The following is a 17,592-nucleotide window of genomic DNA, read 5'->3' as shown; positions in this document are numbered from 1 at the left end:
TACCAGAAATCATATGAGTCTAAAATCGTAATTTCTTTTGACACCAGTGTCTTCTGACCTTTTGACTCTTTGATAGCAACAAGAACAAACACAAACCGGAAAACATTCGATTTAATTTTAAATATGCTGCAATTACATTCTGGAGTCTTGCCGCTGCTACATTTTAGCAAGTCATGTTCTAAAACTACCATTGGTAGACTGCAAACAGAAAGGGACAAAGTCAATGCATTACACTCCAAATACTAAAAGGACTGATTCAAAAGATAAAGCTCAAATAAGTAAAAGCCAGTGAAGTTACACAGTTTACACACAAAAACATGCAGTGACCTTTACTTCTACTGCAGTTTAAGTATTTCTTGACAGAATACTGCTGATGAAAAATAAAGTTTAAAACGTACGTGAGCTGCAGGAGTAGTTCTCATAGTAGAATAGTAGTAGCAGTAGTAATAGCAGTTGAAGTACAAGGTCAATTATATTCTTTCTTTCAAGTACATGACAGATTTAAAAAAAAAAAAAAAAAAAAAAAAATACAATGTGTTAGCCGTATATATAGTGCAAAAAATAAGAGGGAACTGCACTACACACATAAAAACTCTGAACATAACCAAACCGGGTTTCAGTTGGTATAAGCGGGGCCTTCCAACCACAATGCTTTCCACAGAGCAAATAATGCCAACGTTTCAATCTCAATGACCTTTATAAAGAATTTGGACAACAGCTTTTTGGAAAAAAAAAACAAAAAAAAAACCAAACAGGTAAAACACACAAGTTAACTTGGTTAGTGCGTTAAGGTTAGTGTGGTAATAGATTATTTCATCCTCTCACCTATAAATCCTTAATTAATGTTATGGTGAGAAATGCTTTCTCTTTATGCATAGGTGCCCCCTGTAACTAGCAGCTCGTAGGCAGGATCCCGGCTTCTCCGGCACAGCACGACACATGCACACAGCATCCCCAGCATCTAAAGGAAATGCAACACTCAGTTAAAAGTACTCACACATTATAAGGTGGGAAGTCCTGCAACGTATAGCAGCACGTATTATACCAGACTTTAAAATATGTGTTGTTTTCATCATGGAACACTGGCTCGCACTGTGGTCGTTGCCTTTGAATAGCTTGACACTTCTGCTTCTAACGCTTAGAAAAGGTATGCCAAAATCATTTTACATCATAGGCCACATGCAGCCCACATTACAGAAAATGTATTAATTAAAAATTAGGGGCCGGATTTGACCTGGGCCTTACAATTGACACCTTTGACTTACAGCATGGTAAGTGCAAATACGTTTTTACCAGTGAGGAACTGGTTTCTTGGGAGTAGGTGGTGTGAAGCTGAAGCCTGTCACCTGCTACTCCATACTAAAAGTAATTTGAAATATAGATACCCAGTTCTGAGTAACCAGCTGTAATATTCAAAATGTTAATATATATTAATAAAATATTAATAAAATATTCATGGTATACCTAATAAGCAATCTTCTTCCTGAGTTAAATACCTGCATGGCAGCAAATGTCAGCGCAGTCCAGATGACATACATCATGATCTCCTGTAGTTTCTTCACAACAAGTGCTTCACAACCCTATAGAAGCATATAATATACATATTTAGATGAATATACAAGAAGAAGCTGTCACGTTAAAAAAAATAAATAAATAAATAAATGTGTATCCAGCATGACAACTTGTGAGGAGATAAGAGATTGTTTACTTCTTGGTAGAGAGCTTCAGGATGAGTAAGAGACCCCGTACAGGTTCCAATGTTAGATTTGCAGCAGCTGATGGGTACGCTGTTGTTTTTTGATTTTTCATACCAGCGTGTGTGCTGCCAGTCTGAGTAATTGTGAATCCCACAACACTGAAGCTAAAGATAAAGAATCAAAAGTAATGTCAATTTCTTGCAAATACACATAAAAAACAAAACAAAACACACCACACACAAAAGAGACAGACAGCTGATAAAGAGAATATGATTTTTATCCTCACCTGTCTCTGAACATAGTCAATGGCGCGGCTCTGGGCGTTGCTATTTGTGCCGTTGTACTCATCATAAACTTTCATAATAGAACTATTAACTTCATTTTCAACCTGGGAAGAGTTTTAAAAAAAAAAAAGAAAAAAAAAAAAAAAGGTGAGAGCTAAGCGTTTGTTGACACATCTTCTTGAACAAATCAACTTTACACCAGAGTCACTTAATAGAATTTTCAGCGGTTGACTGGCTGGGTGTTATCAGAGAGATCTACTGTGCTAAAGGCTCAGAAAAAAACCAAACAAACATGTAGCAAGCTGTATTTGACTTCCTCACCTTTGCTCTGTAAATGTATCCAAGAACCACCACTGCCACTTCTGTCATGAAAACCAACAGGAGAATGACGACAAACTGTGGATTGAATTTCAAGATTAAAGACAAAGGGACAGTTGTCAAAAAGGTTATCTTTGGTCTGGTTTAAGTTACACTCACCCTACCTGTTAATTCATGCTTGGTGTTTTGCATTCAGGGCACTATATAATGCATCGTGAACTACACCTTTAATATTTAGCACACTCTTTAAACTGGTTTACTGACCGATGTAAGTCCACAGTAGCTCTCCCTCACTGTAGCGCAGCATCCAATTAGCCCAATGATGAATAGAAGGGCTCCAACTGCAATGATGATCACCGCTGGGATAAGAGTGTACACATCTTCAAAGAAGTGATCATAATCATCATATGTAATGAAGACATAGGCTCCAACATAGCAAAGGATACCAGCAGCGGCCTGTGGGTGACAAGAAAAAAAAAAACATTACAATAAATAGTATCCATTCAGGTATTATGTTTCAATTTACTCAATTCAGAGTCAAGGGCCTATCTCAGCAGTCACTGGGTAAAAAGCTAACACAGAGAGACAAACAACCATTCACGCTTACCCTAACCCCCTTTAAACTGTATGAGAAAGAGACAGGCGAGAACATGCTAATTCTGCATATAAAGGCCCCAGCCTGGATTTGAACCTAACGCATTCTCGCTGTGAAGCAACCGTGCTGCAGCGATTAGCACAATAAGTGTATTGCCACCGTGGCAACAGACCTTTGCCATAGGGCCGTTTCACATGTGTCTTAGTGCACTAGGTATGAACTCTAATTCTTAAAAACAACATGCTAGGATCGGTTTTACATAACTACTGTACAGTTAATCAGCACTAACTGTCCTCATCCCCAGAGACTATCATGTACAATACAGTGGACCTTAACATTATACTCCAGTACATTTCAAAGAAACATGCTGAGAGTTAGATTTACTTTGTAGCCACGTCCAACAAATAAAATAAAAAGAAATAATGCATCTGCTTAAACTTCTGTTAAAGTTCTTAAGTTATGATAACACAGCAATATCTATGTCACACAAGTACACAAAAAGGTAGCTTCACTTCAGGAAGCAACATAGCAAACAGATCTTTTAATATAAAACGTAATGACACATGGTTCATTTAATATAAGCTCATAGCGGAAACCTAAATATCTCATCAGCAATAGTCACGTTTTTGGGCTGCCTCTTGAAGCTAGCCCGTCACTAGTGAGACAAAGGTCGCAGCAAGCTAAGCAGCTGGCGGCACACAAACACACAGCTAGCTACAGCCGGTTAAATGTGACGCACGTTTAAAACCGACATAAACCTCCAAACTTACCCAAAAAATCAGGTTTAGAAAGACCAACACCGTCTTCGACGATGTGATGCCACACTGCCCCATCGTCAACACGAGTTTTTAAAGCTGTTCGTTTCGGAAAAATAATGCAGGTTTCTAGTCAGACATCTCCCAGCTGGCCCCACCATTCACTCTCCATAACCTTAACAACACACCGTTGGACAGCTGCCTGCGACACAGCGCCCCCAACAGCAGAACTGCGACAACACACCCTGCACAAACACACAAGTTAACCACGCCCCCGAAATGGTGACTGGTGCCTTAAAGCTTACTGTCCGGTTTATCTGACCAGCCTTTAAGCAATATTCTTTTCAAGCCAAGAAGCTATTATTGTGTTACAAATGATAAAAATGTAGCAAATGTTAAAAACCCGACATATCAATTTTATTTATATATAAAGCTGCTAGTTGCCATCTAGTGGTATGACATAAACTCACCGCCACTTTGTTAGGTACACTTCTACACCTGCTCGTTAATGCAAATATGAAATCAGCCTCTATTACATGATAGAGTAACTCTGAACGTGGCATGGTTGTGTAGAGGTGGATCTATACTGTTTTATCTGCCCTTTAAACTGAGTCAGTAATCAGATAGGCAGTCTTTTTTTTCAAACTTGCTGTGCCGACATAATTGTTTGAATCAACATGGATCAGATTTTTCTATCTGCATGTTTCCACAGGACAATGTGCATCCTAAAATGCATGCCCTGTACCGCATTTGCAGACACCTCATGGAAAATACGCCCACTGGCCAATTCATTAGGTACACCTGTTCAACAACTTATTCACGCAAATACTTAATCAACCAATCACATGGCAGCAACTCACACACCACCTGCGGAAGTTCAAACTGAGCATCAGCATGCGAAGAAAGGTGATTAAAGTGACAGGCTGCATGCTCCAGCTGCCTGCCACCTTGCTGCTAGAAAACCTGCATTTTGCCAATGAGGGACAGTACAGGATATTTGTATTTTATTCTGTTCAATTTTATTGTTTGTTGTTTTGGATTAGTCTGAGTATTTCTGTTAGTCTGATCTATTGGGATTTTCACACACAAACCTTTCTTGGGTTAATAGAAAACAGCCAGAAAAAGAGAAAATATGCAGTGATTGAATGAGCTGACAGGGATGCACCAGTAACTTAAACAACCACTTGTTACAACCAAAGTATGTAGAACAGGACCTGAATATGCAATACATCAGTGACAGAAGACCGCATAAGTGCCACCTTTGTCAGCTGACAAATCTGAAACAACAGTGTGATGCTATCAAGTAAACACGAGCCAAACTCTTTGAAGAGTGTTTTCAGTATCTTGTTAAATCTAGGCCACAAAGAATTACAAGTCTTGCCGCAAAAGGTGCTACACAGTACTAGTAAGGTGCATCTAATACAGTGACTGTTTAATTAAGGGTTGTCAAACTCATTTTAGTTCACAGGCCACAAACTACACATTGTAGTACAACTATTGCACAATAACATATAATCCTCTAAAAGTCTTCTTTATTAATGAGTAAAGAAGTGCAAATACATAAGTAGCATCTAATAAGCTAACCATTTCTGAAACAGTTAACATGTGAAAGTTTTGTACCTTTATAGATCCACTGTCGAGTGTTTTATCTTTATGATTCCTATCATTTGTCTACATTTAAAATGCTTTTATGTTCCCCATTCAATTTTATCTGCCTTGATCTCACCTTATCAATCACTAAATCCATTAATTTTATCTCAGGTCTTCCTCTCTCCTCCACTATCCCTCCTCTGCATATGTCCAAACCATCTCAGCCTTGCCTCTCTAAATTTGTCTCCACACTGCTCAACCTGAGCTGCCATCTTGGTTTCTTGTCTTTTTTGTCAATGCCACCATCTCCAAACCATACATCATAGCAGATTTTACAACCTTCACTTTCACTCTTGCTGCTATCTTCCATCACAAATCACCACTGACACCTGCCTGTGCTCTAATAAGCAGTTTTTCCACTTTAACAAAACCATCCAATGGGCCAAAATTGACCTTCTATCAGGCTGGCTGTTTCCTGAGGGCTCCATGCTTGACATTCCTGGTTTAATTCTCATCCTTGACTCTCATACTTAAAACATTTCAAGTGTGGAATTACTAGTCAGGTTATGTGATCTCAAAAACAGAGAAGGAGCAATGTTTAAAATTTAAAAAGATAATTTCTTTCTAAAAAAAAAATAAAAAATAGAAGTATCTCTAATCAGGTCATTAAAATATCATGTACCTTTTGTTGTGGCTTTTACACAGAAATTTATTAAATTACAACCATTAGGAATACAGTATATCAGCAGAACATTGTTGTGAGCAAATACTGCAGTAGCTGATGTTTATCTGTTGTTACATCAATTTTTTTGCTTGCATGAAAGTTTAAAGATAAATAAAGATAAGTAAAGTTAAAAACAATGAAAACTTCTTTGTTTCCCTGGGAATAAAGTCAGAATAAATAACCACAAAAAGAACCAACTAAACACAGAGTAATAAAATGTCACTGGTCACATTACTTGACTCAGGATTACACAACTGCATTGCTAGATACATTCTTGTTGTAGTTTCAAACTAAGAGAAAATAAACATGCACTGAAAACACAAGGTTTCATATAAGGGAGAAACTGATAAGCCATGCCCAAAGCTCAAGATCACTTTCAAAGTTTAGAAACCACACATTTAGATTATGCACATAGTTCAAATGTTAACATTTTCATTGAATTGGCAACTGTCACTAAAGACACAGAAAACTATCAACACAGTACTGGCAGTAATTTTGCTCTATTTGTGTGCAAATATGTTTTACAGGCACATGATTTGAAAAAGAAGCACAATAACACACGTCTCACTGCTTGCAATAGTTTACTTCGTAGCTGAGGAGAAGCTAAAATCAGCATGTGTGCCAAATATTTTGTCCCAGTGACTGAAGTGCGGTGCAAAGTTTGTATTGGGTTTCTGATGGTGCACATCATGTTTGCTGGGCCCTCCGTAGATGCCAAATGGTATCAGACGAGATGTGGACCAGGGGAAATCATAGCCGCAGTGATCTTCTATAGAAACATACACATGCAACACCATGAAGGCCCATGTAGTGAACAGGTGACATCTCAGGATCACAGGATTCAGGGTGGTCCAGAAGCCCACTGTAACCAGCTCCCAGCCACCAAGACACTGAGTCGCAAGAGCAAAGGGAGACGAGTAATTGTGATGGATGGCGTGGAAGGTGACATACAGCCAGCGGATCCTGTGATGGAGCAGGTGCCAAATGAAGTACTGCAAGTCAAAAAGCAGGAGGTTGCCTATCGCCCCGGCGATCAGCTCCAGTAGGAACGGAGCCTGGTCTGGCAGGTCGGCGGGTGGCCTCCACGCCCACTGGGCCACAGATGCTGGAAGCACAAGAAACACATGGTTGTACAAGGTGACACCTGCACAGTGCAGCAATGCAGAGGCCGTTGGTCGACGGCTCGGCTGTATCTTGAATTGCTGAACCCACGGCCATTTATCCCCCATTATGTCACAAAGAAGGAAAGGGATGCAGAAGACAAAGTATGAAGAGACAGTCAGCACAATGGGGAAGAGCGGAGATCGCAAATAGTCTGTGTAGTTGAGCCTCAGGCTGTCCCACAGAGGCTGCAGCAAAGACTTTTCTCTTGACCAACTCATCCAAATATCTACACTGGTTTCTACAAGATCCATGATGAATTAAAAAAGAAAAAAAAAAACACAGTGAAGGTGTCTGAGGAATGAAGGTGCTTCAGCCAGAAACAGCAGCTTTGGCAAACACTTTTTCCATGTGTGTGTCGGCTTAGGCTTTTCTGTCTGTGTGGTATCAAGTGGCAGCCAGGTACAATAAATTATTTATACACCCTGTGCAACAGGTAACTTATAGCTCTCCACACAGGAACTGTTGACATATAGGTGATTATTCTGTCTTCTGTTTATGCTGCATCTCCTGTTTGGTTGGTGTATTTTTTCATTTTCACTTATATAAAATAAATACTGTGACGTCTTGCACAGGTCTAGCCATAAAAACAGATGAGTTAAAGAAGAGACATATAGGACAAAAGAGAATGGGAATTTTTTTTTTTAAATCTGAAAAACCATAGAAACAACTATCAGGTCTTTACAGGAAAATAAATATATTTAAAATTAAATACAAGGTCATACGTATTTAAAGCAGTTCATACTGTAGAAGGCAGAAGAGGAAGATAGCCTCACCACAAAGTCCATTTACTTATCAGATGCTTTCCTTCATAACAAAGGATGTTACCAGCGGATGATGTTTTCACTGTACAGCTGTTTTGGATTTCATTTTTAGCCACTCAGTTCAGGATTATCCATGCTAGCTTTGTTCTCCTGTGCTCAAAGGCTCCAGAACAGCTACTGACAATTTTTTTCAAGTTTATTTTTGTTTCCTTTGATTTTATTTAATTCGTTCTACCTAGAAATATTTTATTTACCGTCCCTGGCACCAGTTTTTATATGTGCATATTATTTTGGAGCCTATATGTATTATTCGAATACGTTTCGAGGAATAATAGTATTAAAAGCCTTTTTGTCGCATATTATGACGCATAACTCTTGCGCTGATGTTTTTACAGTCCACGGTTAAGACGTTTTATAGCACGTATCGCTGACCGTGCAGTCACCTGATATGTAGCAGCCTTAAACGGTTGTTTGAGGGGTTTTTTTTAAGACTGGTACTTGTCGTTATCACGCTTGACAAGCTTTTACGAGAAACTCCGTGCATAAACGAGGTAATTTCGTCTTTTTAATTAACTCCTTTATAAAGTAAACATTAGCATGCGTACAGTCGTACGTAAAGTTTAGCTAACTTTGCTAGCTAAATCGTGAGCGTTTGAGTTTTGTATTATCTTCGATGTTGACTAGCTTTTTACTGCTAAGTTAGTAATTATGACAGAGAAATACTGCCCATATGCTATTTATGATATGATATGATATCGCATTAACGGTGGGTGATTTCTAGTTATAGCTGTAAGTGGTGGAGATGGTCAAAAGACACCGGTCAGGTCAAGTGTAACTAATTTCAGCAAAAGCATTTAACTTCGTTGTCATTCTTACGCTCACAGAAAAAATAAATAGGTCAAGTTGACATAAAACTGGTTAAAGTCCATCCCCTGACGCAGTTTGCGATTTACAAATGGACTGCGCATGCTCAGAACTCACCATAGCGTATATGAGCACGTCTTTCATGGCTTGAAAGAGTTTATTTTATTTAAACGAAAGGGCACTGATACTGTAGAATTTGGCAGTGTTCCAATACAAAGTAAAAATAGGCCGGTATCACAAATACTGATACCCATGAAGCCAGCTTATGAAGGGGAGAAACGTGTGTGGATTAATGAAGTTAATGCATATGCTTAATTTGAATGCTTTTTAATGACAAATAAAGATGGGATTTTTGCTTTCCACTGTCAGTTAACACAACAAAACACATTTCACAGCGTTTTGAAACATTTTTTTTCTTTTGAGACCCGGAATGTAAACAAAGTTGCCCGGAAAGGACTTTGTGTCGACTTGTTTTGTTTTTAACGTGCTGTTTAAATAAAATAAAATAAAAAACCTTGAAAATTAACATAAAAGCGTTATTTTAGTCAGATATTTTCATATTTCATGTCTGAGATATTTCTTTCCGGTCAACTCAAGTAATTAACACGTTACAATAGGCCTAATATATTATTTGAATGTCAAAGTAACAATCATGATGACTATTCTCACTCGCATGACTGCAGGACAACAAATCACAGCATAGCAGGGACGAGGGTGCTTGAAAGGAGTGAGTGGTGTTTGCACAAACTATTGATATCAATCCACCCACCTGTAATTCACAGTACTGTATGATCTGTTTCTTGAATTTAATGAAGGCTTGTATTAGTAGAATAGGCCAAGCCTGTCTAAAACTTGTTTTTATTCATCCAGGTATTAATAGCAATGGTGAATAGTGAGGAAGAGAGGATGGAAGAAGGTGGTTTAGAGGGAGTAACTCCAGCACAGCAGCTGTGCCGCTTCTTTTCTCAAGGACGTCATTGCAACTTTGGGAAAAAGTGTAAATTTCTGCATGTAAGAGATGATGGCAAAGCTCATGGGAAGGAAACCGTCAGCACATCCTACCCAGCTGCATCAGTGAGCCACAGGCCATCACCTGTCCGCCGGCCATGCTGCTACTTCATCGCAGGACACTGCACCATGGAAGACAGATGTCGGTTCTGGCATCCACCACAGTTAGCCCTACTGGATGACCAGCCTGTTCCAGGCAATCAGACGAGAGCTGAACAGAGAATTCAACCAGTGCCTCACCCCAGCGTCCTTCAGGAGGTGAAGCTGAGTGACATGACAGAGGATATCGCCAAACAGCTACAAGACACAGAGATCGGTCAGCTGAAGAAGCGTTTTCCCAAAGATCAGCTGATTATTCAGGAACGTAGTGATGGGAAAGTTACTTATTACCGTGCAACTGTAGAGGCCACAGATCCAGACTGGGTAAACACTTCATTTGTTCTTCAAGAGCTTAGTGGGAAAACCCATATACACATCACTTCTCTTAATACAGTACAACTCTGTTTTAATTTGTAAGCAAGTTCTCTCCTTAATTGAGAGCAACACAGAAGACCAGTGATGTCACAGAGTAACAAATACTGAAGTTTGTTTCTATTCATAAGGCAATATGAAAGCTCACACAGTAAATTTTAATTCAGTTGGTAATTGGTGCAAGATAATTCAGGCCCAGTGTTAAACTGAAACACTAAGCTTGAATTGTTGTAATGCGAAAGAGTTAAAGATTTATTTATTTAAGCATGTATATAAATATTTACAGTTGTACTACTTTAAATTGTCTGTAAGCTACCAACTGCTGTAAGACCTAAAAGTCCAGTCTGATCATAATTTAGGCTACAATTCACAATTATTAATGAGCTAACTTTAATACTTTGGTAATATTATTAGGTTGAAAAAATGAACATAGCAGTTCATTGCAGTCTTACCTGGAAATTTATTCTGATGTTGCATTTTAACTTACAGCCTTTTGATCTGAAAGAAATTGACATCATGGTGAGCTTTCCAGACAATTACCCACAAGAGGTAAAGACCGCTGCTTCTTCTTAAACCACAGTTCCTCTAATATTCCACACTAAGAATGATTGTCATGGAAAGAACAGTTTGTCATCATTTTGATATTTATTTATTTTTCTTAGATTTTTACTTTGGATATACCCCTGGACCAGGATCTGCCTTCTGTAATGGCGAGGTAAACGCAGTTGTGGTTCATTTCTATGTGTTTATTGCATTGATAGCTGTTGCAGTCATCTCTACAAAATCTTTTGCTAAATAGGCATGTACAGCAAGCATCGTTGGAGTGGCTTCAAGCCAAGCATGCGACCAATCAGCTCATGGGAAAGGTAGAGCTGCTTTTCAGGCCTTTTCTTCGCTGGCTGGATCGCAGCTTGGAGAGGCTGTTTACTGAAGGAGCCCGGCAGGTGAGATTGAAGTCTAATCATTGTGTTTCAAGCTCAGTATATATATCAAAATGACCTGCAAGATCTCTTTCTCTCTTGCTCTTTTTTTTTTTTGCAGTTGAAAAAAGACATTGATTTAGAAAAAGCTGGACTGCAGTTTATACCCTATCAGGAGCTCCAGGTAACTGTGTCTGAAACATCTGAGCCTGCGTCTGATGCTGCTGCTGCAGACAGAGATGAGGATATTGAAATGACACAGGAGGAAGGGAAGTTGGTGCAGCAGGAGAATCTAGGTGGTGATGAAGGGACAGAGAAAGAGGAGACGAGTCATCTGGTGGAGAACATTAAGATCAGCGACCCTCGCCGAGGCACAGAGGTAAAGCTGCTGGGATTGATGCTGGGAGAGAACACCGCCACTGTAGTCGCCCCGCAAATTACTGTTTCTCTTCAGTGTAACAGGTAATGAAGATAAGAAAGCATCAGACACTGTTTTTTGTTTTGTTTTTTCAGAGTGAGAGCCCATCCACAGTTCTAACATTCTAACTCTGTTTACAGGTGTAAGGTGACTGCAGACCTGACACTCACTGGAAGGACCCCCTGCTCGGCTCAGTGTGAAAACTGTACCACAAGCATAAGTGCAGCATTCAGACCCTGCATGCTTCACCATTACAGTGATATCCTGGGTTACTTGGATCTCCAAAACACTACAGCTGTGGACCTAGTACTTCAGGAGTGTGAACTCACTGTGGGCTGCCTGAGCTGTTCCCAAGAGGGCCCAATGCAGGTGACGAAACATGTTATGCTTAACATACCAGAACAGCTGCGCTGTGAAATTTCATGCAACCGAAAACAAATGTTTTTTTCCATCAGAACCTTGCCTATGGACAAACAAAGGAGTTCAATTGTGAAAACTGCCACACCAAACTCAGCATCCTGGCTGAGAGCACTAAATTTCACTACATTCAGCCTCGCACCAATAAAACAGGTCAGAGCTCATCTACATATGACATCATTACAATATAAGGATATGTCAACAGTTTAAAAAACGAAAGCTACTCGATTAAGCATGAGCATTTATAGATACTGAAATAAACTTACGCCTCATCAGACCACAAGGGCTAAACTACTGTGTCTGTTTTGCTTTCTCATTTTGTGCAGGGTCAAGTGGTGTCAGTTACAAGACATTAAGAGATCCTGCTGTGCAAAAAGGGAAGCCACTGCCAGAAAAAGGAACATGCAAACATTTCAAACAAAGCCACCGCTGGCTAAGGTATTGTCCTCCCTCTGACCTTTCTCTTTCTTATGTGTCTGTACAAGAGGTTTAATAAATGCACGTGGGAGTCGGTGAAAGATTTGTACCCATTTTTTCAGGTTTCCCTGCTGTGGTCGGACCTACCCCTGCGATGTGTGCCATGATGAGAACCAGGACCACCCCATGGAACTCGCCACGCGCATGATTTGTGGTTTCTGTGCTAAAGAACAGGTGGACTATAGATTTGAAATTTCATTAAATCTTACTTGTCAGTCTGTATATTAGTGCAAACCTTACAGTCTGCTCATTGAAAGTCTAATATAAAGTCTAATAACCAAGGTAAAGTATCAGTGCATGTATAACAGGAAAGGCTCTGTTTGAGTTGCAAATTAATTATTTTTCATTAAAAATGTATTTGCTTACATCTGGGAATATAAATGCATGGTAGATTACGGCTCTAAATGATAACAAAATGTCATCCAAACTGTGTTTGCTCTTGCAGCCATATGGAAATGGAAAGCCATGCGTCAGCTGTGGAGGCATGATGACGAGAGGCACGTACACCAGCCACTGGGAGGGAGGACAGGGGTGTAGAAACAAAGTCAAAATGAGCAGGTACTTAATTACATTAAGGTTCATATCCTGGGAACTAATAATTAAAATTTTATGGGATTAGTTTTTCTTTTTTATTTCTTTCTTTCTTTCTTTCTTTTTTTTTTTTAAAAAAAAATCTCTGATTTTAAAAAATTAAGGTTTTATTCTCCTTTCTCTTCAGAAATGATCGACAGAAATATGGCAACTCCAACAAAACGGTTTCGAGGAAGGCAGCCGCTGAGAAGAAGTAGTTGGTGAAGAAGAGCCTCATTGCATTCTTTTATCACAAATCATTACGATACACAAATCATTATTTCAATGAAACTGTCCTTTTCCACAATAAATTCTGTGTTTGAGATCATTTGGTGTCAGAACCGTTAATATTATTACAATGTGGTATTTAAACTCTTAGATCAAATATGATTTCAGTTAGAGGACTTTGTACTCCTTTAAGCCATAAGGTCAGTTTACAGAACATTAAATTACATTGAAGTGTCCTGGTATTTGCAATATTATATTAGTTAGTGCAGTATTAAATGTTCCTTAAGATTAGAATCTTATTTTCAGAGGTCATCTGGCAAAGAAAGGGCAGCATTAGCAGGATTGACCCAGTGACTTAAAGTGTATGGAGGTCAGTTGGTCTCATTACACAGATTAAACACTAAACTTAACCTAGTTAGTCTAATCTAGCTGACCCTGTTGATCCTCTTGTAACAGCAATCTACAGCCAAAACGCACAGAGGACTGCAAAAGTCTCAAGTCATCCCACATTTTTTTTAAATTTGTACTTTCAAGGAGGCAGACTTTCTTGTAATTTTAAGGTGATATTGGGGAAACAGCTCTCCATACTTTGGACATTCCCCTCTTTTTCATTTAATTTCAGTCCCGTCCATTTACAGAGGAATACATTTTTGAGTTGTTAGTTTTAATTTTTTAAGCAATATTAATATCGACATATGAATCATTCAAATATATAAAAACTACCTTTAAGGGAATTAGATGTCTTTTGGAAAAAGTGTTAGGCACTTTGTTACTAGCAGCCTGTAGCAAAAAACATTTTTTTCTTCCAATTTATTAAATTGGCTCTACCAATAAAAGACAAAGATGACACAGCTAGGCATAAAATTGTATTTTTACATCAACATTGGCTATTAGCTGAAAACTTGACATAGGATCACCATGGTGTGGAGTGTCTTTAAGCTCATCACCACTGCATGGGAGAGGCAAAAGACTGAGGTGTGGGAAAACTACACAAGAACTGGACTGAAAATCAGTGGCAACAGGTCTGATGGTGATTAATCAAACTTTGAAATCTTCGGTTCAAATTGTCTTTAATATGTATAAATGAGGACAGAAGAGTGGCGGTGAGTGTCTACAGCCGTCTGTAAAACACGGCGGAGGCTGTGTCCTGGTTTGCAGCTGTATTTCAGCCACTGGCGTTTAAGATCTTGTCGAAATTAATGAAATCGGATTTGGCTCCAGCATGCAACACCATCTGAAAAGAGTCCGAATGGCAACAACTTCATTGTTCAGGCAATGCAGTAAAAGCATACCTGGATAGAAAACTAGAATAAATATGATTAACTTTTAATCTCCTTAGGAGTGAACTCTGCTTTCCTTTATATGCTATATTTACATGTATCTTTACACATTTCTCAATTAATCGCTGCGCACAGATAACACTCCAGCTTTTCACTGAGCCATTAATGAGTGTAAGAGAGAAATATACAACGAACTAAACAAAAGAGAAATATCAAGACATCAAGACAGCCAAAAAAAAATCCTTGAAATATTCCTACTGTGAGTCAAACACTTGCCTGATTTTTGTCTTCAGAATTCATTTTGTTAAACAAACAAACAAAAAACAATAGCACATCTGAAGAAAAAGAAAACTGATCTTTGAAAAGATCGATCCTAACCTGGCAGTCACTACGTCATCATTCACAAGCTTTGTGATCCTGTAAAACTCATTACAGAGTCGGACCATTTTCAAATTAACTCTCAATCTCGAAAGACGGACGCTGACCTGAGGAAATGTTACAGGCTTGACTCCTTCCCTGTCCAATTTGCAGATGTGGGTCAAAGAGCGCTTAAATCACCAAAAAGCGCCAAATGGCACTGGATGTACTGTTTGAATGAACCACCTGGGTGTGAGGAGGAAAACAGGAGACTTAGAATATTGCGCACATATTTATTTTGTTAAAAAGAAATTACATTACTTTATTCGCGTAAACGCTACGGTTATGTGTTTAAGGTTCAAGTCGACACCATAAATAATAATAATAATAATAATAATAATAATAATAATTTCATATACAGTAGAGTATATGGTGCATATATTTCATCAGACATGTGATCGTTGACCAGCATAATAGGATGATGCAAAGTGACCAATAAAGAGGTATACACAGCTTTAGTCATCTTTTTTTTAATGTATCAGCAACAGAAAGGCAGAAAAAAGCAGAGAAATACTCCGATATTCTGATTGTTTTCCTCTAAATGAGATGACACCATTATATGTTGTATTGTCAACAAAGAAAACAATCAGCTTATTGTGAGATGAGGAGATATTCTCCAAACTGGGACACCAAAAAGCTTGGAACATTTACAAAAAGCTGTTTTGCTTTCTTTTCTTGCATTCATTGAACCGTTGGTGTTCCCTTTGGCATTGACATGGCATTTTTTGTACATTAAGCTGCTGGGGGGGGGGGGGGGGGGGGGGGGCGGGGCGAGGTGGTGGTGTGACTGCGAGCAAAGCCCCTCCAGTTAAACACCTCTATATAAGGCAGAACCTTGTCTTGGATCATAAGACTTGCATCACAAGCGGCCTTCATTGGTATCACACCAAGATGCTGAACATCACTGAACCTTACCTGCAGTTCTTGCCTTGCAGGAGCTCAGACCCTCTTCTGCAGCCATTCTGGGATTATTTACTTTTTCACTATATGCCTCTCATCTCATCCCCATTTTTCCCCGTCCTACTCGCCTTTTCTAGCTATTTTTTCTTCAGCTTACCTTTTTCTGTGCTGGACCTCTTGGGAGAAAAGGTGCCTTTATTCCATCAGTACAAGATCCAACCAAACAGGAAGCCAACTTTGAAAATGATGGGTGACAACTTCATGGTCACTTTTTATAACCACATCTTCTTTGTTTTACCAGCTGTAATAATCAGTATTTTCATTATGCCTGCACCACCACTGCCACGAGATGCTCCCACAGTATATGAACTGTTTATTGATATGCTGGCTTTACTGCTCCTCTTTGACACTCAGTACTTTATTTGGCATTTCATGCATCATAAGCATCCTCAGCTTTACCGCTGGATCCATGCAGTCCACCATGAATACATAGCACCTTTCTCATGGTCAAGTGAGCGGCTCAGCATCCCAGAGCTGATGACGGTGGGATTCTGGAGCAATTGTGATCCAATTCTTCTAAACTGTCACCCGCTGACCACATGGTGCATTACAGTTTTTAGCATCTGGATGTCTGTTGAAGACCACATAGGCTATGACTTGCCGTGGACCTTGAACCACCTGGTGCCTTTGGGGCTGCTGGGTGGAGCACCAGCTCATGACATGCACCACCAGAGGCCGAGCACCAACTATGCTCCTTTCTTCAGCCACTGGGACAGAATTTTTGGCACTGCTGCCCCTTTGAAGAAAAAAAATGAACTGAAAAGCAAATAAGAACTGTTCTGTCAATAAAGCCTGTTTTTTTATGTGGCATTGTTAGCACTGCAACACTCTTTTAATGCCCAATCCTTTAATTACTGCTTTCTCTATGTGGGGCCCTTGCTGTCTCCGCACTCTTTGGCAGTGTATATATATAAATATCTAAATATATATGTGTGTGTATATTCTCAATGAACCGTGTTAAATGAATTTGTTGAATTTTTGAATTCAATAAAAAACATTTTATTTACAAAGAATCTGACTCTTTTGTTTCATTCATTATTAAATGGAATAAAAAGTAAATAAAAGCTGGCATATAATCACTCATTCAATACTGTGGTGAAGCTCCAGTAATCACTTATAATTGCAAGAAACTTCCTGTAGGGAGGGGTCTGGGTTTTCTGGTAATCGTCTTACATAATTTAAAACCTTTGAAAGAGCCTTACTCAGCCTTCCAAACTTCACAAGGGAAAACAGAGTTCATAAACAAGAAATGTACTGTTTGTCAAACTAGTCACGCTGAGTTAAAGACATAAAAAAGAAAGAAAGAAAAAAACATGACTGAGGGAATTCAGGCTAATCCATCCCTGAAAGCGCAGAGCTCTAACTCCTTAAAGGTATATTGATTTGAATATGCCAGTAATTTTAAGTCATTAAAAAAAGGAAAAGGACTCCTGCATTCCTTTTGTGGAACTTTGTGGAAAAAATCATTGACGTGTTCTTCTAGGGATCGCCAAACTGGATAATCTTCCTCCATCTCCCTCCTGTGTCACACCCCATACCATAGGGAGGGGGCTGTAGCTCAGATGGCAGAGCAGGTCAGCCACCAATCAGAAGGTCAGTGGTTTGATCTCAGGCTGCCTCCTGGCTGCATGCCAGATATCCTTGGGCAAGATAATAACCCCATGTTTGCCTACT

The 17,592-nt window shown here is 39.2% G+C and overlaps 4 protein-coding genes across 6 annotated transcripts; 2 read left to right on the top strand and 2 right to left on the bottom strand.

Moving 5' to 3' along the window:
• Positions 1–95: 95 nt before the first annotated feature.
• tspan3a (tetraspanin 3a) lies at positions 96–3,858 on the bottom strand. Of its 2 annotated transcripts, none has more exons than XM_085412199.1 (7): positions 3,665–3,858; positions 2,564–2,755; positions 2,303–2,377; positions 1,984–2,085; positions 1,709–1,861; positions 1,465–1,580; positions 96–961 (listed from the first exon to the last, which is right to left on the bottom strand). In XM_085412199.1, the coding sequence occupies exons 1-7, from the start codon at positions 3,725–3,727 to the stop codon at positions 892–894; spliced, it is 771 nt and encodes a 256-aa protein (XP_085268325.1). In that variant the 5' UTR covers positions 3,728–3,858; the 3' UTR covers positions 96–891. The 2 variants fall into 2 exon arrangements, with proteins under 2 accessions (XP_085268325.1, XP_085268326.1); XM_085412200.1 differs by having other exon boundaries at positions 1,497–1,580; positions 3,665–3,732.
• Positions 3,859–6,033: 2,175 nt separating this feature from the next.
• On the bottom strand, positions 6,034–7,436 carry ch25hl1.2 (cholesterol 25-hydroxylase like 1, tandem duplicate 2). Its single transcript, XM_085412197.1, has one exon. The coding sequence runs from the start codon at positions 7,376–7,378 to the stop codon at positions 6,545–6,547; it is 834 nt and encodes a 277-aa protein (XP_085268323.1). The 5' UTR covers positions 7,379–7,436; the 3' UTR covers positions 6,034–6,544.
• Positions 7,437–8,276: 840 nt separating this feature from the next.
• LOC146664871 (uncharacterized) lies at positions 8,277–13,361 on the top strand. 2 transcript variants are annotated; one of them, XM_085412196.1, is made up of 13 exons: positions 8,277–8,439; positions 9,436–9,479; positions 9,623–10,183; positions 10,721–10,780; positions 10,894–10,946; positions 11,031–11,175; positions 11,273–11,613; positions 11,710–11,938; positions 12,025–12,139; positions 12,313–12,424; positions 12,526–12,637; positions 12,909–13,021; positions 13,182–13,361. In XM_085412196.1, the coding sequence occupies exons 3-13, from the start codon at positions 9,635–9,637 to the stop codon at positions 13,249–13,251; spliced, it is 1,899 nt and encodes a 632-aa protein (XP_085268322.1). In that variant the 5' UTR covers positions 8,277–8,439; positions 9,436–9,479; positions 9,623–9,634; the 3' UTR covers positions 13,252–13,361. The 2 variants fall into 2 exon arrangements, with proteins under 2 accessions (XP_085268322.1, XP_085268321.1); XM_085412195.1 differs by lacking the exon at positions 9,436–9,479.
• Positions 13,362–15,849: 2,488 nt separating this feature from the next.
• On the top strand, positions 15,850–16,689 carry ch25hl1.1 (cholesterol 25-hydroxylase like 1, tandem duplicate 1). Its single transcript, XM_085411068.1, has one exon. The coding sequence runs from the start codon at positions 15,850–15,852 to the stop codon at positions 16,687–16,689; it is 840 nt and encodes a 279-aa protein (XP_085267194.1).
• The last annotated feature ends 903 nt before the right edge of the window (positions 16,690–17,592 follow it).

This window comes from Rhamphochromis longiceps, linkage group LG7 (assembly GCF_057381845.1).
Source record: "Rhamphochromis longiceps isolate RC_006_pf linkage group LG7, R_longiceps_female_GT1.1, whole genome shotgun sequence".
NCBI classification, from domain to species: Eukaryota; Metazoa; Chordata; class Actinopteri; order Cichliformes; family Cichlidae; genus Rhamphochromis; species Rhamphochromis longiceps.
This window is presented reverse-complemented; position numbering and strand designations above follow the sequence as displayed.